A 23,940-nucleotide genomic window follows, 5' to 3' on the forward strand; every position below is an offset into this window, starting at 1 on the left:
GGTGTTTGTTCATATCCTGCCCCAATGATAAGACCCAGGTCCAAATGAAAGGCCCAATCCAAAGGATTGAGCCTCGCCTTACGCCGACCTTCTTCCTATGAAGTCGGTCCTTACCACGACTTACCCTAAAGAAGTCGGGACGAGGATTAGCTGGCAGATAAACACTCATTCAAATGAGTAACTGCCCCTAAAATCTCTCTAACCACTTCCAGGAGCCATATCTCAACTTCCCTAAGATAAGGGGACGGTTATCCACCTTAAATAGCGGAACTACTTCAACGGTGGTTATGGGTTCACCACTATAAATACACTGACACTTCTCAGGTATCACTAAGTCCCAATACTCTCTAGACCTGCTTACCCCCTTGTTGACTTAGGCATCGGAGTGTCTTTGCAGGTATCACCTCCATTCACTCGTATTCACAAGTTGGACGGAGGCCATGAAGACGCGAATCCGCCCGAAGGCTTCCCTCCATAGACGATTGGGCCAACCCAGCGAGTCCAGCCCAATAATCTCCGGTTACCCATTGTAATAGTGTTGTTATTTATATTATTTTATTTTTATTTTTATTTTTATTTTTATTAATAAAATTATTATAAATTGTCTAAAATTGTTCATATTTCTACCTGAGTTGGCCTAATTCACGGGAGTCACCTAAAAATGCCATTTTACAGACAGTTCATGGAAAAGAGACTCGCAATTTTAACATTTAAATTTATACCTACTTTGGGAAATAAAAAGCCCAGGTTTAATTTGTTGAAAAAGCGAACTGTATGTATTCGTTGTTTTATACGTAATATTATATCAATTTGTTCGTTAAGTAATACTGAATTAAATTTTGATGAGAATTTGTTATTTAACAATAATAAATGACACATAAATCAGTACACGATATCCTTGTATATGTTGTGTGGATAAATTACGTTGTCATACACTCATACTCATTTCTCAATAGGTGGCTTATCATTGTGGGGGTCCTGTGGATGTGGAGTACGTGTGGACTTCAAACTACTTTCCAACATCTTTGTATGCCTAAGTAATTGTTTTTCTGTTTTTTTCATTGATTAAAAATGAACATCTAACACAACTACACAAGTTTGCACGACTAAACGGTTTTGGGAAAATTCACATCACGAAACAATACTACATCAAATACCTGGTATGCTCCCCAAATCTCTAATATTGATATATACTTGAGCCACTTTTAGACCCAATTTTTGTTGGTTAACTATATCTTTTCATTTGCCAGCTTTATACCATAGTTTTTCATTCATTCATGGTGCATTATTGGTGCTTATCTTTTAATTTAACGGACCATAGTTTAACTGCCATACCATGCTGACTCAATTCGTTCTCTGACTTTCCTCCTTTTTTCCATGACTCCTAGTGGGTGTAGAAATCAAATTTGTAATCAAACCCTGATTGATTATTAGACTTGGAGCCTCGAAGAAAAAGAAAAAACCAAAAATTGCACTGCCAGTTTGTGATGTTTAGTTAAGGATATGGGTGATAGAGTGGTTCTCATCGGTGCAACCTATGCAGAAAGAGTACTTCGCCGCCGGAATCTTCACCATGCCAAAAATAATATCTGCAAAATTAGATTTTATATATTTTTCACAAGGACCATTAAGAATTTAAAATCGAAAGTTATTAGAATTCATTATGTTTGATTATTAATTAATTATTAATATTTAAAAATATAAAATAAAATATGTTATTAAATTATAAAAATAAATTGAGTTAATAACAAAAAATAATAAATTTTAATAGTTTACGGACATTTCTATTTAAAATCCAATATTTGATATGTCGGGTTAAAAATGAAAAAAAAAAGTTGTTGTTGCAAATGTTGATGCCGTCAAGTTTTTGATGGATGATTACTTGATTAGTCCTTTTTAGTTTTCTTTTCGTCTCCCACCAATCCATTTTCCATTTATGCATGTGTATTGGCTACCACCACCGACCCACTCAACTAGGTAGTTCATATATTTTTTCTTTTCTCTCTTCCTTAAATCTACCGTATCATAATTTTGAATTTAAATTAAAATTTAATTTTAATGTACACATATACGATATATCTAATTATCCATATGCCATAAAAAATAACTATACTTTTTTATTGATGATATGAATAATTATTAAAAAATAAATATAATTAAATAATTATATAAAATATTTTATATAGTAATTTGATCAAAATTAAATTCTTAATACAGAATTTTTGTTGTACTCCGAGAATTATTCTTCCGCGTAATAAAATTATGCATGAAGCATGTGAATTCTGTGTATATAGAGTATGAAAGCTAAACTCGATCAACTATGATGTCGAGAATTCGGGTGTTCATATAGTAAAAGACAAAAAATCCTTGTGTAATTTTTTTGCTTTTGTTTTATTTATTTATTTATTTATTTGTGCTTTTCTTAGAAAGACAAGTGCAAAATGATTAGTTTCCATGCTTTTTTATGGAGCTAATAGCAACCTGAATCTCTTAATAAATTAAGTGATGAATGTGACCATTTTTATGTGGTAATATGTTATTGAGAAAGTATAAAAGGTTAATTATATCAACGGTCAGTTTGAAAATTGTTTTAAAAAATAGGATTTTAAAATTTTAAATATGAAAAATGTTAGAAGATCATTTATTGTTTTTATTATCAGTTAGTTATTAATATTTAAATATGAGATAAAATATAATTAAATTATACTAAAGGAACTAAACTAAAAGGCCAAAGAGGTGATGAAAGAAAGTTGCAATGACTGAGTTGGAACACTGTATGTCGAGACAAAAGTCATGTGGACTAGGATTTAAAGATCTCAAAGCTTTCAATCTAGCTATGCTAGGCAAACAAGGCTGATGGTTACTCTCTAAGACAAATTCTCTAGTTTACAAGGCATTTAAAAGTAGATATTTTCCTTTCTCCAATTTCTTAAAAGCCTTACCAGGTAACAACCCTTTTTGGGCCTGGAGAAGTATGCTAGAAGGCAGGAAGGTTATTGAAAAGGGTGTTAAATGGCGAGTGGGGAGTGGCATCTTTAAAGAGCCTTGGGGCGATAACAAAGAAAAGATTCAAAGATCCCAATTAACCAATCCCAATCACAACCTACACTGGGTGAACCAATTGCTGCTTCCAGACGGGAATTGGAATATACAACTCATCAACGATAGCTTTCCCCCAATATAGCTCAGCAGATTACCCAAACTCAAAGAACAGAACAACAAGATAAACTGATTTGGGCAAAAGACAGAAGTGGTTCTTACAAAGTGAGCTCAGGATACCAAATTGCATTCCAATTTTTTCACTCGCCAATAGAGTTCCTCCCGGAAGTCTTCAAGTAAAAAGATGTGTGGCAATCGATCTGGTCCTTACATTCCCCAGCAAAGATGAAGGTATTTTTGTAGAAAACTATTCATGGAGGACTCCCAGTTAAGCTCAAGCTATAGTTCAGGTTTTCGAATGTGAATCCTCAGTGTCCTAGATGCATAAATGAACCAGAATCAATTATTCATTGTTTAATTCATTGCTCTCAGGCTGACCAAATATGGAGAAAAATTGATAATTTTGGCTTACTTGAAAATACCACAGTGTTATGGAAATGGTGGAGGGAGATAGTAATTCGATGCGGTGGTGGAATCCATGGAAAACAGCGACGGAGCCTTGCTGCAATCACCTTATGGAAGATTTGGTTGGCGCGTAACATGCAAGTCTTCGAACATAAAACGATCCTATGTGTTGAAGTTGTTAAAGAGGCCAGGAAGCTCATGAAGGATTTCTTTTCCAGTAGGAACCCTCGTTTCTAATTCCCTCTTCCCTAATGTTATTTCCTATTTGTTTATTTCTTTCTTCAAGTTAACTTTCGCTCATGTTAATCAATGTAATTGGTGGAATCATCTTCTTTTAGTGTTGTCCTATTTTGGACCGTCTATTTCAACAATCAATAAAATACTTCCTTTGATAAAAAAAAACAATTAAATTATTGACTAAATGATGACAAACAATAATAAATTCCGATCACCCTTAACATTTTTCTTTAATAAAATAAGATTATGAATAATTAGGATTAGCGCTATAAAATTAAAATTATCGCAACATAACTCTCCAAGTGAATATCATCATTGCGTAGCCGCTTTCATCAACGTGAAGGGTTTTCTCATCGTGTCACCGGTCCTTTGAGCTCAACCGCCCGTCGTGCTATCGATATAACTTTTGCTGCAACTCCTTTATGCGTCGTGCCGAACCGATCTACATGAAATCCTCATCTCTGTCGTTGCAAATGGCACACTCGAATCCTTGACGTCGAGCTTCGCTTGGCATGAGTCCCTGCCGTTTGAGATCACCATGGAGTGCGCTAGACCATGCCAATGTCCTCCCAACATCGAATCTTCATCGCCGCGACACGCAACTCTCCATGCAATGTATCCTTGGCGTGATTGGTCCCTCCCCGTGGAGCGCCTCTTGCTGCGTCACCGATCTTCCTGCCAGCACCGTCGTCGACCTTCCAAGCCGTCGCATGAAGCACTCATGATTGCAAGAGCTCTATAGACAAGGTAATGCTGCTTGTGTGTGTTCCTTTTTTTTTTTCGATGGTTTTTTCAGTTGTTTCTTTCCAAATAAATAAATATATATATTTTTATAGGATTTTATTTGTTTCTTTTCAAGCAAATAGTTGATTTTTTACGTGGGTTACTGAATGTTTCTTTCATAGATTTTATGATGTTTTTTTTTTGGAATTTCTATTTTTTTTTTGAATTTTTTAATTATTTTTTCGGATGTTTCTTTTCAAATAAATGAATAGTTTTTTTTATGTGGATTACTTAATCATTTTCTAGATTTTGAGATATTTCTTTTGAAATGAAAGACGCGGCGGCGTACGACAGGTGCTTGTCTTTGGGACGCTCAAAAGGAACTACAGATGAGCGCACAGCGTCGCAAAAAGAGAAGAAAAAAAAGAAGAGAGGAAGAATAAGACAACAAAAATCATGCATTTTTTAAAATTTAATAAATTGGCTGGTATTATAGTTGATTACCTAGCAAAGTTATATATTATTATTGGATAATGGTTTAATCATAAGTTATTAAAGAAGAACATTTTAGGAAATAACTATATAATTATATAATTAATTAATTTTTAATTTTAATTTCCTTAATAAGTATATAAATGGCTAGAGCAGTAGAGTAGAGACCGAATATTGTTATTTTTTAATGAATAATATTATATATTTATTATATATTATTTTCAAATTATTTTTACGTTAAAAAAATTATCATATTCTAATAATGAAAGTGGAACAGATTTGAAAAAATTACATAAAAAGGTGACACTATAAAATTTAGAGAAAATGATAAATTGATCCTGATTTTTTGTTCTATAGATATTTAAGTTATTGAAAATTTAAAAATACATTTAAATTCTTGATTGATTCGTAAATTTAATTTGTCCAATTTAAAAATTTTTTCACCTGTGTCAATACAACGAGAATTACGTTTGATTTTTTCGTTGAGTTTGATAGACTCAAATGAACATGAAGAATCAATATGTCTATGTTTTAAAAAGGTCAAGAGTTTAAATGTATTTTTAAATTTTTAAAAACTAAAAAACGTCAGGAATTAATATAGAGGTTATTTGGGTGCGATTCTCAAAAAAAAATTTTTTTAAAGATCTTTTATAAAAGTAAAAATAATTTTATATTTAAATAAAATAAGATAAAAATATTTTTTTATTTATTTATTATATAAAAATATTATTTTTTTAAAATAAATCTTTTAAAAAAATATAAATAATAGCTTTTCAAAACAAACTATTTTTTTTATATTTTTAGTACTTTTATTTTTATTATTAAAAATTTGTTAAATACATTATAAAATAAATAAAAAATTATTAAAATTTTTTTATTGATTTAATAACGCTCAAACAAACATACTCCGTTAGTCATCAGTTATCACCTTAGGTACCCTTCCTTTTAACTTGCAGAATGATGATCGCTCCTATGTCATCACTCATGAGTGTTGTTTCGCGTTGTTTAATCGTTACTCATCCCTTTTTGACGCCGTTCTATTCTCTTTCTCAGTCCCCGCTTAATTCTTTTCAAAGCAACACTTGATGGCACCTATCCACAAGTAAACGACATACCAGTGCTTTATTAATTTCCTCTATTTCGATTAAATCAATTAATGCAGCACATTCTTAAATCAATAATGCATTTCTAGGCGAAATCATACCAAATTTATGTTAAAAGATATATCGATCAATGTTTCAAAACAAAAAGTATAGGAATTATTAGTGGTACATATAGAAAATAATAATATGTAAAAGATAAGTTTGAAAAAGAGGAGGCCCCACTTCAAAGGATAGAACTTTGAAGGAGTTTCGATCTGGTCAAAAACTAAGAGGGACCCATTAAAAGTGAAAAAAAAGTGCTTCAAAACTGCACAAAACATGAACAACCATCTGCATTATTCTGATCTTTTCATGATTCACTTCCTCCTCACTCCACAGTCCACACCACCTAAACCCTTTCTCCCCTTTAATTTTGGCTTCTATGCAGTGTACAAAAGCTACACGTTAAAACCAATCTATTTTTCTACTTTGACTCGCCTAATCTTACTTCTTTTCTTAATTAATGAAAGTTCTATACAAGGCTGGTTCTAGTGTAAAAAAAAAAAGTAAAAAAGAAAAGAAGCATGGAAAATGAGTTGTAGTGGTATAAGAAACAAAAATGACGCAGGGCAGACGCAATAAGTTGTTAGGTTTGTGTAATAAGAATGCGTCCAAACACTGGACATTGGGCACTATTATTGTTATGATTTATGAATGAAGGCGCATGTGATGTGTGTGTCTCCGTCCTCATCAACTTAACTGCCCGTCAAATCCGAAAGCATTAAAAGAATAGGGATTAAACGTTACCTGGATTGATAGTAGATGCACGTTTATTAGGCTGTACAGTGCAAGCCAAAATATAAAATATAGTAATTAATATTGGATCCCTGGCGACGAATAGAGTGTTCTCCATCCCAGCATTAATTGGTGTGCTCGCGCAGTCGGAGTCATCACAACTCACTCCACTCCTCCATGATCCAGGTGAGTGCCGAATTACAGTTATAGTAGGCACCACTCACTACTCAGCACTCAGCAGGGCAGGATCCAATACACTATTTACTAAGGTGAGGGTGGAGAGCATAGAGGTAGGTATTCACTGTTTTGATTAGATTGAAATGGACGGATGAGATGACGATGATGATTAATCATGAGCCCAGGGTGAGAGTGGGGCCCACACTCGTTTGAAAAGACTAGACGCTTATTGGCAACATAGGTGGCAAAGTGTCAACGCCGTTGGATTTTCAAAATACTAGTACTGGTAATAAAGTAGTTAACTTGTCCCTGTCAACAACCACGCTCTTCTCTTACGCTTCCTCCTCTTAAACGCCCTTCTTTCTGACACTGCTCTTCCCTCCCCCTCCACCGTCTCCACTTTTCATTATGCCTTGCAAATTCCAGTGTTGTAAATCGGATTTGTGAAACTAAATGTTTAACTGTATAACAAAATATAAGATTTAATGTTGAGAAGTGCTAGGGGAACAATGAAAATTTTGAACAACCACCAATCAAATAAAAATATACTATACTCTAATTTAATGTTACTAATCAAATTTACTCTTTTAACCTTATTAATTCACATTGTTTACACATTGTTCAAAAATTTTGTTGGTTACTTATACTTTTCCTTTCATGTTTTAGTAGTTTTATACAAAGGCTTCATTGAGATAAGAAGCAAGACAAGCTGGATTTTTGGTGTGGGGGGAGGGGGTTGTTTTGGATGGAATATTTATTGAATAATATTCCAGATATACTAAAAATAAATTAAATGATATATATATTTATACATAAATATTAAATATATAATAATTAATTTTATTAATTAATTTTAATGTACAAATAATATTTTTAAATTCTTCTAGCCATAGAAGCTCACGGAAGAATGAGGTCTTAACCGTTTCCACAGTGAACCCCCTCGTGTGCTCTTAAACGAGTTTTGATGTAGTTGGGATGAAGATTGAAGGCAAATGTATCGGCTTGCGGATGGTGATGATGAATGGTGTGGCCCATCCAAGCTAGTCTTAATACTAGTGTTTGTGTTTGCGCATGACAGACTATGATTTGTGAGAATTATGAAAATTTTATTGCCGTTTGCAAGATATAAACACATATAGACAAGACATATATAGGAGAGCATTTAGCATCCCAGTAACTTAACTTGAATGTAGTAGTATAAATAAAGTAAAGAAAGTAAAATTGGCATTGTTGTATAATAATATTAGTAAAAGGGGAGGAGGGGAGGTCACATAAGAGAGCAACTAGAAGTATTCTCATCGCTGAAAAAATGGGTGTAAGGGTCGGGAGGAGGGTATGTGTAAGGAGGAGGAGGAGGAGGGTACATGTAATTGACTGCAGGGGGAGGCCTTGCGTACATCATTGGTTGGAATCTCTCATTCCCTCCCACTGGAATTGCCATTGCCCTTTGTTGTTGTTGTTGTTGTTGTTGTTGTGCGTTCATCATAGCTGCCATATATTGTTGCTGTTGATAAGGGTTTCCCGCCATCATATCTGGGATACCTGGCCCTGAGCCTGAGGGTCCAGCAGGGAGGCCTTGAACGGCTCCCATGTTGGGGGGCCCACCCATACCCATACCCATGCCCGTGCCCGTGCCCGTGCCCGTGCCCATGCCCATGCCCATGCCCATTGGAGGCCGACCGCCTTGGAAATTCATTCCTTGAACACCACCTCCCCCTCCTCCCATTGGATTTCCCTTTTTACCCCCGTTCCCATTGTTACCATTCTTACTCCCCTCGCCGTTATTTCCCATTTTACCCTCCGCCATGGCTGCACCACCTCCATTGTTTTGTTTACCGCCTTGATTCTGATGATTGTTCCCTCCTCCTCCCTTCTTTGCTCCATTATTATTGCCTTGAACTTGAACAGCCACCGGGCCACCACCACCAGCAGCGGCGGCGCCGCCCCCCTTGGGAGCATTCATGAACTGTGGATGACTCCCATTATTCATCATGATGGGGCCTGGGGGTTGCTTCATCTTGTTGGGAGGAGGAAGCGCGTCCATGTCATCGTCAAATTCGTCGTCGTCATAGTCCTCATCATCCTCATCAAACTCATCGTCTAATTCGTCATCCGTGAAATCCTCCTCGTCTTCAGGCATGACGAACTTAGCAGCCTTAGCAGCGTTTGGGTTCTGATGAGGGGGAGGCTTCATGTCCTTGAATTGAGGAAGCTTCAGATCTTGGAATCCTTTCATCTGCTGAAGTTGCTGAAGCTGCTGCTGCAGCTGCTGTTGTCTCTGAATCTGCTGCTGTAGCTGTTGTTGCTGCTGTTGCTGCTGTTGATGGGGATTTGCTCCTTGCTGACCACCACCACCACCACCCCCCTTGGGTGGATGCTGGTTGTTTCCTCCACCCTTTTGGTTCTGCTGACCCTTGTTGCTTCCTCCTCCGCCACCGCCACCGCCACCGCCACCTTTGACGTCGATTTGCATTTTGTTGAAGTGGTTGGGGAGATGGCTGTTCTGGTTTTGGTGGTTGTTAGGCTTGGGTGCAGCACAGAGCTCGGCATATTTGCCTGATTTTGAAAGCTTCTTGATGAGAACGTTGGGGTCCACATTCCCTGAAACCGTCACCTTCCCCTGCTCTGCATCTATCTCAGTCGTGAACACCCCTGATAAATATCATTCAACCTCTCAGATTCATCAGATTTTTCTTTTTTCCTCTTCTCAGCTATAATAAATGAAAAACCACAACTTTTTCTTTTCTTTTATATGAATCAATGTGTAAGTAGCATAAGAGAAGAGCAATACCATCAATTTTCTGCAGGATTTTCTTGACTTTCTGCTTGCACCCATCACAGTGTATGTTCACTTTAAGAACACATTTCTGCATGCACAAGCAATCCCAACAGCATACAACAACTTAAGAAAAGGAAAAACTTGTACTTTATCAGAAATGTACAAACTACAGGGCAAATAAATCACACCAATTAACAAGTGCATAAATGCTTCTAAATTAACCGTTGAAATTATCTTTTTGTAACAACAAAGACAGAGGCTTTGAACATGAACAAGTACCTGTATCTTCAAAAATTCTTCTTTACTACTCATTCTTTACACCGCCAAAAGGTTCCAACTTGTAACAATGAAGGGAGAATAGAAGATGGAAAAGGTGGTAATAGATCTGAGGAAATGACAAAAAACAGAGTGAACAAACAAGAGAGTTTCTTCCTTGATATGATTGCAATAGAGACCAAACAAGAGAAAAGAGAAAGAAGGGAGGGGGGGAATGAAAATGGGTGTGAGGTCTCTGAGCAGAGACAGTGTGGCGAAACGGAAAGGTTAAGACTTTGGAGAGAGAGAGAGAGAGAGAGAGAGAGAAACAGAGTTCAAAGACGGTGGAGAGTCATTGGGAGAAAGGGAGAGAATGGTGGTTCAAAGCTTTAGCTCTATGTTTAGTGGCTTTATTTATTGGTATTTTTCACAGCATACATCTACTGAGGGAGGAGAAGGACAGTTTTTTATTATTATTATTATTATTATTATTTTGTGATTTTGTGATATTTAAGTTTGTAAAGAAGTGAGAAATTAACCGTGGCCATGTGGGGCGTTTGGCTTGGCTAAGAATCTAGCTTCTCACTCTCAGTCTGATGTGGGGATGCCCCAAAAATCATAAATGGCAGTGACCAGGGAAAGAGACTAGTATCTCATGTGAGATTTCCTTTTATTTTCTCACACCACTAATTAACTTGTTTAATTCTCTCTTAATAATGAGTAGTACTAACTAAACAAATGAATAATAACTGTGTCAGAATATTATTGTTATTTAAGCCCAAATTGGGTTGGTACAATTTAATAACGCTAGTTTATTAGGCAATGGCTGACTTGTAATAAGGCCATTTATAGGACTGGTTTTTGGTACATCTTTAAGCACCTCACTAGTGATTAGTGAGTTGAGCATAGCATAGTAGGCAGCATATCGAGAAATGAAGCTGAATCAGCCTCCAAATTTCTCTTGCTGCTCCTACCCTACCATTTCTTTCTCCAAACGGGATGATGTCAAAAATATGGTCCCCCAAGTAATCAGTAATAAAAATAAAACTGTCATTTGGAAATGCAAGTGCACGTTTTTATTCATTCCAATCGGATATAATAATTCTTTACTGTTGCTCACTCCTATTATTTAATCTACCTAACAAATGATCTCCTATTTTTTTCTCTTTTTTTTTTTGTATATAAAAGTAAAAGTGGTAATATAACTTAACATTGTAATTTTTGGCATTTTTTAAAAGTGTAGAAGATACATAAATCGGAAGATACGATTTCTATACTTCAAATTTTTTTATTTTTTTTAACAAAAATTCCTCAGCCCAATTTCTGTTCTCTCACAAATCTCTCGATCAGATTTCACAAATTTCTCCGTTGAAATAAAATCTGCCTATTTTTAGCAAAATAGAGAAATGTATTATCCACGGTAGGAGCAAATACATGCCGCAATCGCCCTTTTTTAAATAGTTTATTTGTTTCAGACAGAAAGGATAAAATTTTATTGAAATTAAAAATAACAAAAATATTTAGTTTGTTTTGATGTGTATTCTTCTTTGCAATTTGGTGTATAAATTATTAAATTGTAATTGAGAAACTGAGATGCCATGATTTCATAGAATTTATAATTTCTCAAATAACTATGTATCATTGCAATTGAGACATTCATTTTAAAACATATAATCCATCTGTTAAAACATGAACACAATAAAACCTAGTGTAATAAATGTCCACATACCAACCATAAAGGAAAATTCCTAAATATGTTATACTTTTGTCATACATATTGATGTTATGTGTGTAACTGTGTACATAATTACATGAAAACCTCATAGTAAAAAAATACTACAATATAGCGAACGTGTTTTATTTTAGTTGAGTATGATTCAAATTAATTTTTGCTAACTATGATTTATAGTTTCCTTAAACCGACGTGTGCTATAGAAGAATACAGATTCATATTGGTGCTTATTACGATTTGACACTTCTGAAATACCAAATATATCATTCGTGAGCGTTTGTACTGCTGATGATTAATATCATTATCAACAACATTACGTAGACAGCAGCACTCAATATACTTTGAAGCAACATTAAATACTCGAGGCATGGTAGTTCCACATTTACTAATGCACTACACCATTATCAAACAGTATACAATTTGGAATAACATCCATTTATCTGCTCTTTTGTCTACATCCTAAACTCTAATTTGTCCGTCTTTCTGGTTTTCTAAAAAATAATAATAAAAAAATATTAATCTACAACTAAACAATTAAAACACCAACTACAAAAATAAAATGATGAGAGAAAAAAAAACATGTGGGGTTGTGAAGATGTACGCTGTAAATTTTAATTGTTCCCTCATTTTTAGTTATCAAATTAGCATTTCACAAAAAAAATTTATGAATTTGATATCAATTCAAGTTTATATAATTTATAAATTTATCTTAACAAAAAAAAAAAAGGAATTTTGTCACCATATGAAATTATTTATGTAACTTTAAGTTTTTGATAGAGAAAGTCATCATGAAATTATATCAAAATTTCTGTGACAAGTTGATTTAATGCTAATATTTATTAAGTTGTAGAATAAGTTTGTGGATAATACACGGCAAATTCAATGAGATTTTTGAGAGAAAGAAAAATAATTTTAAGTATTGTTCATACTCTGGCTAACACTAAGGTTCAGGTTCAAATGAGAGGTTCAATTCGAGAGATTGGCCCTTACTCTACACCGACCTTCCCTCAAGAAGTCGGCTCTAACGACGACTCGAAAGAAGTCGGGATCAACTGATAGCTGGCAAATAACACTTATTTAAATAAGCAACTGTCCCTAAAATCTTTCAACCCACTTCTATGAGTCATATCTCAACTTCCCTAAGATAAAGGGACGGTTATCCTCATTAAAAGGTGGAACTACTCCAACGGTGGTTATTGGTTCACCACTATAAATATACTGACATCCTTTAAGTATCTCTAAGTTTCAATACTCTCTAAACTTGCTGAGACCCCTGCTAACTTAAGCATCAGAGTGTCTTTACAGTACCACCCCCCATTCTCTCCCACGCACAAGTCGAACGGAGGCTCTTAGGCGCGAACTTGCTCGAAGGCTTTCTCCATTAGGCGATTGGGCCAACCCCACGGGTCCAACCCACTAATCTCCGGTTACTCATCGTAACAAGTATAAAGTAATTTTTTTCAATAGATTTAATTTTGATTTTTGTCCATTTTTAAGAAAGAAAATGTAATCTCTTAAAAAATAAATAGGTCACTTTGATTCTTTATTCTGTTTTTTGTGAGACAACACGACTCTTTTATCATTGTTATTGTCAAAATGAGTTGGTTGTTATTTAAGAGAGATTGTTTCTTAACTATATAGTTCAAGGTTTGTTGTTGGAAATTTTCATTTCTTGAGAAAACTAATTAGGGAAACTTCAATGTAAGAGATGGAAGCTAAGAGAGACGTGTAACATTATTACTTTTATAAAAAATGAAATACTCTTCTCTAATTTTTTATTTTTATTTTTTTTTTATAAAAAATTAACTTGATGACGACAACAATATAACCAAGTAGAAAGAAACAGTGAGTAATTTCTAAAAGAATTTCAATATCATTTGCTTGAAAGATGAACTAAGCCATGATGACCACTACTTGCGTGTTTGAAGTTTGAAGGGCAAATTGTGAAGGTATTTACAGTAACATATATGGGAAATGAGTAGTTGTTTGGGTATGAATTAAAATATGACGGTTAAGAGAGATAAATTGATCCTTGATGAATTTAAATAACGACTAACTTATCACTTTAACATGATAGTTAAGCGTTTTTCATTATGAATTGATGGTGATAATAATGAAAGAACTGCGTTCTCTATTGAAAATACACAAAGACAATATTAGGTCTTTATTATTTTTTTTCTAATCTATCCTATAAGGTTTTAAAAATTAAAAAAAGGGGAAAATGGCTATGAAAAATTAATTTCTCATAAAAATATAGCTGCCTCCACTAAAATTTTTAGTCAGACTATTTAGTTTTTTTTTGGTGACTAAACAAGGAAAGAAACAAAGCAAAAACTATTCTAAATCCGAGCGGATGATTCGTTGGAGATCAACACTAGGCTCAGACCAAATAACATGATTAGAGTTACTCTTGGCACCATATTTAGCCATCCAATCCGCAGCTCTATTTGCTTCTCGGGACACCCATTCAACGTGAACAAGCCAAGGACGAGATAAAAGCTCCTGAATCTTGTGAACCAAATCTGTTACTTCAGATGGATACCCACTTGTAAGCTCATGCATGATGGACAGAATGTCAAGGCAATCTGTTTCACATATAATATCCCTCAAACCGCAATCCCAAGCTAAAACCAGCCCCCTCCAAGCAGCAAATAATTCACATCTGATTATAGACCAAGGGGGAATGCTTCCAGAGCAGCCCGAGATCCAATCTCCCTTAGAATCTCTAATAATACACCCAAATCCCGCTAAATTTGAATCCATATACAAGCTTGCATCACAATTAACTTTAAAACTATTGCCTACCGGTGGTTCCCAACACAGGCAATTTCGGAGAGACCTAAAGGCATTGCTTCGATTCCTGTAAACCTGTAAGTCCTTGGCGGTAATTCTGGCCAAGGCAACAACCTTATGGTCTGTCCAAGGGTTGTCAGTGTTGAATATGTCATTGCACCTATGTCTCCATACCCACCAAAGTCCTGCACCAAAGGACGCCTCATTGTTAGCCAAGGCCTTCCGAAACCACTCTTCAAGAGCAGTACCAGCCGTCGAGTCCAGGATACTAGGATCCAACATATACCAGATTGCCTTTGATCGTTCACAGTCTCTAAGGCAATGCTCCATAGTCTCCTGCGCCTTGTTGCATCTCTTACACATATCTGAAGAAGCTAAATGCCGCTTGAATCGAAAGGTCTCAGTTGGTAGAGCATCATGTAAGCTAAGCCACATAGTAAATTTGAACTTCTCTAGAATGTTTGTGTTCCACAACCAGTTCCAATTACTGTTGGCATTCCAATTTAATGTTTTCTTTAATAACCATCTGTAACCCTCCCTTGCACTATACTTTTTTGTTGCTGCAGGCCACCACTCCCACTGTGGCTCCAACTCAGTCAAACTAGGATATCTCAGACCACAAATAAACTGCTTAATCTCATGCGGAATAGGCGTGGTAAGACTATCAACCTCCCAAGACACCCCTTTCCACAAGTCAGCCACCATGAAATCTGATTCAGAAATATGTACATAAGGAACAAGGTTGCAAAGCTTACCAAAAGGAGTCCACTCATCATACCAAACTGATTTGTGGACATCTCCAATATTCCAATGAAGCCCTTCCTTGAGATGCTCATAGGCACTAACAATGTTCTTCCAGGTAGCCGATGAAGAATTTCTACTGTTTCCGTTCATACCAGATTGATTCCTGAGATATTTATGCTTCAGAACCTGCACCCATAACTTCTCACTATTATTTAGACAATCCCATACCAACTTTCCCAGAAGCGCCATGTTAGCACAGGAAGTATCCCTAATACCCAATCCTCCTGCCTTTTTAGGAGTTATGGCGACCTCCCACCTGACCAGAGGCAGTCCTTTTCCAGTCGCTTGGCCTTTCCACAAGAATTGTCTCATCAAGGAATCAATTTTATTACATGCATACTTCGGGAGAAGAGAAATTTGCATTTCATAAACTGGGATAGAGGCCATAACTGATTTAACAAGACAAAGCCTCCCTGCCTTATTCAGTAGGCGTCCTTTCCAACTGGAGAGCTTTCTCGAAATTTTTTCAATAATCTCCTGAGCCGTCTTCCTGGAAGCTCTGGCATGACCGATGTTAATTCCCAGGTATTTACCCAAATCATTGCAGAACCGGATGTTAGAGACCCCTGAGAGAACCTCTTTTCTCCTCTCCGACACCCTCTTGGAACACTGGGCCTTTGACTTATGAAGATTTACCTTTAAACCTGACGCTCTAGAAAACAAGTCCAAACAATGCATGACCTCTATTACTTGAGCTTTTGATGCCTTACAGAAAAGCAAAAGATCATCTGCAAACATCAAATGAGAGAGTCGTGGTCCATTCCTAGAAACCGCAACTGGGTTCCACAAACCTTGGGAAACTCTATGAGAGATAAAGCAGGCAAGCATTTCCATACAGAGTACAAATAGATAAGGAGACATAGGATCTCCTTGCCTCAACCCTCTCTTCGGATTGAAATTTTGGAGCCTGTTCCCATTCCACAAAACTGCCAACGAAGAGGAAGTCACACAATTCAATATAAGATTAATGGTAGCCTTTGGAAACCCAAACCGGACCAAAGTAGCTTCCAGAAAACGCCAGTCTACCCTGTCATAAGCTTTTTCCAAATCAATCTTGAATGCCATGGTCCCTTTTCGAGACTTGGTGTTCCTCATGAAGTGCATAATCTCTTGAGCAATGATAATATTCTCCGTGGTTCCTCTTCCTGGAATGAACCCTCCTTGCAAAGGACCAATGATCTCCGATAGGAAAGGTCTGAACCTGTTAACTAGAACCTTTGTGACAATTTTATAAATTACATTACATAAGCTAATAGGCCGAAACTCCCGTAAGGAAGAGGGAACTTCCACTTTAGGAATTAAAACAATGAGAGTATCGAAAATAGCCGCATTCAATGGCTCACCCTCAAAGGCTCGCTTGACCAGTCTACACACATCGTTGCTAAGAGAGTCCCAGAACTCTTTGTAGAAAATTGCTTGAAATCCATCTGGCCCTGGGGCTTTAAATGAACTCATGGTCATCACAGCTCTTTTAACCTCTTCAGACGTCACCGGTTCCACTAACTTTTGACAAGCCTCAGTACTAAGAGACGGGCAAGGAAAAGGCCCCATGGCGTCCAGGTCAATATCCTCCCTTGTAGAAAAGAGCTTTTGAAAGAAAGAATTTGCCGCCAGTTCTAGAGTCGTAGTCTCCGTGGTCCAAGACCCATCCTCCAAAAATAACCCATGAATTTTTGGCTAGCGCGTAGGTCTCATAGCTTAAGAGTCAGACTATTTAGTTTGTTCATATTTATCACGGCAAAAAATAATTTATGAACCACTAAATATTTGTATATATTCTTAAAATTTTTAATATTCAACTATAGTCTATATATATGGCACTGGCAGGTGCTTTGCGCCTTGTTTTTGATGATTAAAACACACACTAAATACTTAAACATGGATTGTCGCTCGTTGATGGAGTGCCTAATAATAATAATAATGAAGAACTGACACAAATCTTCCGAGTAAGAACAAATTTGCCAACTTTGTTCTATGATCTACAAAGGATGGCCTAATAAGCCTAAAAGAAGACAGTTGTGAATGCTATTCCAGAAGGAGAAAGTTTGATTTAACTACGCATTATCGATGCTTTGAGTTTGATTATAATTATTTTTGTGGCAGATAAAGTAAAAACCGCTGCATATGGGACTACCAGAAATTATGACACTTTTTTCTTTGTGTTGGTGCCTAACTTGTGTGAAATGAAATTTGAGTTGCTGCTGCTGTGGTCACGTTTTTTGGGCTCTCAAAAAGTAACAAAGACTTATAGGACATTGCATATGTAATTGAAGGTAATGTAACAAATAATAAAGCAAAGGGTGATTAAATCATGCTTGCCCTACTTTAACAGCAATTAGGTGGGAGAAAGCAACCGAAAAACTAGCTAGCAGCTACCACACTCTGCATATATCACGTTCACGTTCAAGGTCTCTTGTTTTTTTCTTCAATTTGTTCCGTTGATATTTTTCTTTCAATTCAACTTCATGTTTCCATTCTTAAAAGACTAAATTGTGATCAAGAACTTGTGGTTTTGTCCTTTTTTGTTTACTTCTCTTTATCTCTTTGAACATGGCACTTTACCCACCAAAGGACTACTAATTATTTTAATTTCTTAAAAAAAAGGAACCATTGCTAATTGGTATTTCTTGGACTTTAGTCTAAATAAAGAGACTTTAGAATTAATATATTTTTTTTTTGTTTGCACCAGGGTATCCATCAGACCAGAAACCCAATGACTAATTCCTCGAATACTATAGAGGCACAAAGTAGGCGACCTTTCCAAGCAAGCGAGCTCCACTTTACAGATCAATACCCTAAAATTTTGTTTAGATTATTATAGGAGCAATTGAAATTTTTGGTTTTTATTTCATTAATCAGTGACATAAAGACAGTAATTAGCAAAATGGATACAATAATAATAATAATAATAATGCAACTACTTTTGTGTTTGATGGGACTTATTTTTCTGGCCACAAACATTACCAAAACCCAATTCACCCTCAAAGAAAATACGGAACTTTGGTACACATGATTGTGACGGGGAGTTATGATATTATGGATGATGGATGATGTATAATTGAAGGTTGAAGGGAATGATGGGTAATTTTGCAAGTGAGTTTACTGCTAGGCCCGTCTATATATGGGATATGATTTTTACAGAATCTGTCACCAAAGGGTTTCCATTAGAGAATGACTTGGGCAGCCATGCAAAGAAATTACTATTTTTGTGGAGGGCTTCACATGAGCAACCACATGGTCTATGGACAGTGATTGATGAAAAATTGAGAGAATGGAAATTGGGGAAGGGTATTTATGAGGCTCACCTAGAACTATACAAGAGTACACTTCTAGTTGTATCTCACACATGGCCCCCCTTTTTTTCTATAGGTTTAGATTTTAGTATGGTATGGGAAATTAATAATGGAGTGTAGGCATTGAGAAGTTTTGACCACAAGGGAAAGTTTTGATTCTTGTACTATTCATGTTCAACCCTTTGTTCTACTAACTTGTAAGTTAGAAACTTAGATACAACACATCATGATGCACTACATACTTTAATTATTGCCATTTTTCCAAACAGTGAAATACAAATATAAAAGAAAGAAAGGAGGTGGTAACTGGTAAAGGGTAGCTAGCTAGCCTGCAATTCAAGGACAAATGAATATGAAGATGCTTCCTTTTCTTTTGTCTGTATATTCAGGCCTTTTGTTTGTGTTTGTGAGGAGGGTGTTGGACTTGGACTCCAACTCGGTTAACTTTCTTCGGAAAAGGTAGCAAAAGATACCAAACTATGTTGAGTCGGTGTCTTCAGATTATGAAGAACCTTAGTTGGGATTGTACCTTACCCTGTTTATTGGTTTTCACTTTTTTTCACTTTGGTTCAACCAAAAGAAAAAGGGTCAAGAGATTCAACTCATTCAAGAACTCGTGTATATATTCAAAAGTGTTGGTACTTGGTACCTCCATTGCCTTTAAGATGGGACCTAACGGCTTGTACTAGCAGCAAAGCCTCTTATGGATTAGCATTGAGGCAAATCTCTCAAAAAAATTGTTCTATAAAAGAATATGGAAAAAATAAAGAACTAAATAAAAGGAGTACATGCATGGGAATGTTGATGTGCAGAGATTTAACCATTACTATTATTCTTACTATTGTTAATATCTTTGGTCAACTTTGTTCTCATAGTATTCCTGACCTACTCGTTTGCTGATGTAACAGTTTGAATGACCAAATTGATGAAGGTGAGAATGCAGAATAAAGATGAAAATAAGTCCATTTCATATGGCTCTTTTTTGGGTTGATCCTGTATGTCTCATTCAAAGCCCTATTACTCATGATTTGCCATTTGAAAAAAAAAAATATATAAATCTAAAGTTATGACTGGTGAAACAAGAAACATAGAGTTTGAAAACAGAAAATCTCCATCGCTTAGATATTAAGTATGATTAAGGGTCAAAGACACTGTTCATGTTTGAACAATTTAGGAGAGTAAATGATTGGAACTCCAAGTCTCCCCCTGCAATAGCAAAATGGAATAGTTCACAGGAAAACAGTTCCAAAGAAATAAAACAAGAGGGCAAAAAAGAAAGAAGTTTGGTGGGTTTTACTTTACATTACTACATGTTCATTTGTTCAAAAGTTGATGTCTGAAAACCACCTCTTCATGCTTTGAAGGTTCTGATTTGACACTTACGTAAAGGGTGCCTTGTATATCAATCTTACCGAAGCCTCTTTCTTGGTGAAAAGAAGATAAAGAACCTCCAAAACATAGAATATCTTCTTTTTCTTTACACTCACGAGATAATAAACCAACTGCTTCAGCAAACATCTTTGAGATCACAAGTTCTATATTTTTATGCCTACCAAATATGATATGTATGAAGGAAGAAAGAAAATTCAACACCATATATAAGCTTACAACAAGCCTTTCAAACATAGGTTAGGAATAAGAAGCTTCACCTTCATTCAGATTCTAGGCATTTCAGTGACCAAACCAGGATTTCTATACAAACGATCCTCTCTCAAATATCACTCACAAATCAAAGAACTAAGAAAACACGATGGCATGAACAATATTCTCATGGCATGAACAATATTCTCAATGACGGGAAAATCACATATTATCTAACTTCCTTTTCATGGAATTACATATGAACTATGAACAGATTATTGACCGCAATTTACAAATAAGAAAAAAGAAAAAAAAGAACTATATATTACCTGACTGCAATTCATAATACTATATATATTATGATAAAAATACCATGCAATTCAACTTCAGATTGAAGAGAAAGATGTCATTTGTCATCATTGTTTATCTTGATTTCCATGAGCTCCTCAATAGGTTGGCGGCATATTGGGCACTTATTGGATTGAAGCCGTAATGCTTTTGCACACTCGCTGCACATACACTGGTAAAATACAACATATGTCACATGATGTGGAATAATGAATAATATAGCAAAATGAATATTTAAAACAAAATAATAAACATGGTGATGTGGAATAACCATTGTATCAGTATGTATGGATTTCTACCAAACAATTACTACATACCCTGCTGCTGGGAAGAAAGAGAAGCATTAGAGATAAACTTCTGCAATACCATATATATCCGCTAGCATATAACAGTGTTATACAATTTTAAACAACACAGATGATCAGATGGCAATAAGATATATATGAAATTGAGGTTACGAGCCTATAAGATCACAAGCAACCAATTTAGTCTTCTAGAAATATTGAAACATCAAGAATGATCTTGATTTTCCATAAGAGATTTTTTCTTTTCAACATGCAAACAATGGTAAGGTTTGTGTTCATGAACCATCATCCCTCATACATCATATCCATACAAATGCTTAAGATGTACTTTTTCCAAGAAATTGAGTATCAGCACTATATGTATAAGTAGGTTTGACATGAAATCATACCATATGTCGGCAAGGTAAGACAGCAGTGTCCTTTGGTTCGGTCATGCATATTACACACTCCTTCCCAGGATCATTATCATCAAAATCTGCAGCTGTTGAGCCACTTCCTATTCCATATAACTCTCTCAACTCATAACGAACTCCATCAATCCAGAGAATCTGCCTAATGACTTTTACCTCGAAAGGACCAATACTGTTGCTTTTCACTAAGACAGCTTGAGTTATTTGCATGTGAGGAGATGCATCAATTGTGGAATCATCAGAAGTTTCATCTTCTGAAGTTCTCATACTTGTTTCAGCACATATTACAAGGGGAAACAGATCTTCTTCAGGTGAGGGCTTTGCAAGATCCTCTAACTCAAAGAAACCAAGGTCAATGCCCGTTCCAGGAGGCTGACAAAATTTCTGGCCAACTCCTTTTTGAAAGGGGAATGAGATCGGCGCAAATGCATCGGGATATAGTGGAATAAACCTACACTTTTCTTCTTCTTTGGCTAAGTAGTAGATAGTAAATCTGGCAATTATAAATGAAAGAAAGTTTGAGGTTAGACAAATGAAAGTATCATACAAAATTGATATGCATTCGAATTTAACATTCTATTCTAAGTACAATCATATCAACGTAATTAATCAATTTGATAGCAGTTCTAATAGCCCATATATTTTACTGTCAAATAATGCGTTCATCGGCATGTAAATTTGTTTGAAAAACCAATGAATGCAATATTGTCAAATAAATTGCTCTTAATCAAAGCATATGCAATACAGAGTCATAATGTGAATGTTGTCATTTAGTCCTTCACATATATGATGGTCCATACATAAGCAAATTGTTCATGTACTAACTTTCGACCACAGCAGCAAAAATGCAAAGATTTCTTGGATCAATGTTAACAAAACAAAGCAAAAGCATTTTAACTCAAGAAGCAAGCTTACAAACAGTAAAAAATTATAACTCAAATTATGTAATGTATGCAGCACCAATAAGATAAACACCAACCAGTTGCCTCAATTCTCCAGCATGAGCTATAAGTTAAATCAACCATGATTCAATGTGCTCTTTAGAGTTCAACCACAGGCGAAAATCTCAGAGAAAGGGATGAAAAGTAGGCAGATTATTTTAATAGACTTCAAATTTGTTGCAATAGGAATTGTTGCCCAAAGGGCCATTAAGGGTGTGTTTGTGAGTTAAATTCATGATTACAGTTCAAAGTTCAAACCCTCCCCTCCCCTTCCCTCTCTTCCAGTCCAATACCTCAGGTTACAAACATAAAAAGCTCTTAGTACTAGTTTCATAGCCAACAGATCTTAACAAGTATATACGAAAGCCTAAGAAGATTGCAAGGCATAATAATGAAGTAGTGAATCGAATAGGGAAAAAGATAGGGTTGTACCTGCCATCAAAGAGGGCATCAAAAACGAAAGAAACCAAGTGGTGATCAGGGTTGAGCTCGTCAATCTCAAGGCGCAAAGTATCTTTATGCAAGTTCACGTCGTTCCTAATCTTCTTAGTGGTTTGATGGTCGACATAGGGCGGTGGAGCTGCGGCGGCGGCAGCAGCAACGGGGGGGCGAACAGGGGCCCAGGCGGGAGCACCCTGATTTGCATAGTAAGGGTGGTAGTGAAGGCGATTGGCATAGTTAGGAGCGTTGGTGGTGGCGGCGGCGGTAGGGGTGGCGTAGCCATTTGAGTAATAGAAGGAATGGGTCTGAGGAGGAGGAGCAGGAGGCAGAGGATGGGTACCGACGTAGGGAGTGGTGGAAGGGTTGGTTGGGGGAAAGTAATAGCCTTGCGGCGGTGGGGGCTGAGAAGGCGGCGGCGGCGGTGGAAGCTGCGGAGGATGAGCATCAGAAGAGTAGTAGTACGGAGGAGGAAAAGGTGGTGGGTAATTGTTTCTTCTTCTTCTGTTACTGTTACTGTTGGTGTTGCTCCAAGAGATTCCCATTCTTGAAGAAGAAGAAGAAGAAGATGATGATGATGAATCTCAGCTCCGGATCCGATGATTCTTACAAATTTCAATTTCAATGCTTTGACATTTTTCTTTCTTCAGTAAACCATATTCCATTACCTTTCCCATTTTAGTTTAGCCATTTATATATTTTATATTTTTCATACAAAAATAATTCTTGACTCTTACATTTATAGGTCAAAATAGAAAACTAGCCAGCAAGTCTTGAAGAATGAAGAGTCGTCAATTTGTAATAGTTGATTTCAGAAAAATTAGAGTGCGATTGTTCTAGAATAATTGTGTGTAGCATTATAATATTTTAGAAACAACGTTAGACATTTAAATTTTTTATGAATTAAATTTAATTAAATTAAATAATAAAATTTAAAATAATAATAATTATAACTAATTTTTATTATGTTAGACTAATTTAAATAAATTTGATTAACAAAATTTTTTTTGTAGTATTATCCATATTTTAAGACATATAAACATTGCAATTTATAAGATGAAACATTATTTAGTACTTTTTAGATATTTATGTCTAGTTATAATTCTTTAGATATTTGTAATATTGTTTGAGTCTTTTAAAAATTTATATAGTTTTTTTTTTAATTATAAGTCTATTACAAAATTATTTAAA

The 23,940-nt window shown here is 35.7% G+C and overlaps 2 protein-coding genes and 2 long non-coding RNA genes across 4 annotated transcripts; all 4 read right to left on the reverse strand.

The window, feature by feature from the left end:
• Nucleotides 1-1,143: 1,143 nt before the first annotated feature.
• Nucleotides 1,144-7,593, reverse strand: LOC110263275 (uncharacterized). The gene is made up of 3 exons (XR_002348618.2): nucleotides 6,906-7,593; nucleotides 5,945-6,108; nucleotides 1,144-1,589 (listed from the first exon to the last, which is right to left on the reverse strand). It is a non-coding gene; the product is annotated as an uncharacterized LOC110263275 (long non-coding RNA).
• Nucleotides 7,594-8,155: 562 nt separating this feature from the next.
• On the reverse strand, nucleotides 8,156-10,546 carry LOC107637561 (heavy metal-associated isoprenylated plant protein 32). The gene is made up of 3 exons (XM_016340968.3): nucleotides 10,129-10,546; nucleotides 9,862-9,937; nucleotides 8,156-9,722 (listed from the first exon to the last, which is right to left on the reverse strand). Exons 1-3 carry the CDS (start codon nucleotides 10,159-10,161, stop codon nucleotides 8,338-8,340), a joined length of 1,494 nt encoding a protein of 497 aa, XP_016196454.1. The 5' UTR covers nucleotides 10,162-10,546; the 3' UTR covers nucleotides 8,156-8,337.
• A 9,273-nt stretch (nucleotides 10,547-19,819) lies between these two features.
• LOC148578695 (uncharacterized) lies at nucleotides 19,820-20,151 on the reverse strand. The gene is made up of 2 exons (XR_015902550.1): nucleotides 20,029-20,151; nucleotides 19,820-19,932 (listed from the first exon to the last, which is right to left on the reverse strand). It is a non-coding gene; the product is annotated as an uncharacterized LOC148578695 (long non-coding RNA).
• A 204-nt stretch (nucleotides 20,152-20,355) lies between these two features.
• Nucleotides 20,356-23,581, reverse strand: LOC107637572 (putative E3 ubiquitin-protein ligase LUL4). Its single transcript, XM_016340976.3, has 3 exons — nucleotides 22,744-23,581; nucleotides 21,350-21,863; nucleotides 20,356-20,827 (listed from the first exon to the last, which is right to left on the reverse strand). Exons 1-3 carry the CDS (start codon nucleotides 23,292-23,294, stop codon nucleotides 20,714-20,716), a joined length of 1,179 nt encoding a protein of 392 aa, XP_016196462.1. The 5' UTR covers nucleotides 23,295-23,581; the 3' UTR covers nucleotides 20,356-20,713.
• Nucleotides 23,582-23,940: the final 359 nt, after the last annotated feature.

The sequence above is a fragment of the Arachis ipaensis genome, chromosome B1, assembly GCF_059453495.1.
Source record: "Arachis ipaensis isolate K30076 ecotype BB chromosome B1, ASM5945349v1, whole genome shotgun sequence".
Lineage (NCBI taxonomy): Eukaryota > Viridiplantae > Streptophyta > Magnoliopsida > Fabales > Fabaceae > Arachis > Arachis ipaensis.

Bases quoted from the DNA above. Each gene is read 5' to 3' on its own strand.
- LOC107637561 (XM_016340968.3), bottom strand. From the start codon at position 10,161: ATGAGTAGTAAAGAAGAATTTTTGAAGATACAG. The intron at 9,938-10,128 runs GTACTTGTTCAT...TTGTGCATGCAG, and splicing joins AAGAATTTTTGAAGATACAG to AAATGTGTTCTTAAAGTGAA. The intron at 9,723-9,861 runs GTATTGCTCTTC...GATATTTATCAG, and splicing joins AATCCTGCAGAAAATTGATG to GGGTGTTCACGACTGAGATA.
- LOC107637572 (XM_016340976.3), bottom strand. From the start codon at position 23,294: ATGGGAATCTCTTGGAGCAACACCAACAGTAACAGTAACAGAAGAAGA. The intron at 21,864-22,743 runs GTACAACCCTAT...TATAATTGCCAG, and splicing joins GATGCCCTCTTTGATGGCAG to ATTTACTATCTACTACTTAG. The intron at 20,828-21,349 runs GTATGATTTCAT...GTATTTTACCAG, and splicing joins TCTTACCTTGCCGACATATG to TGTATGTGCAGCGAGTGTGC.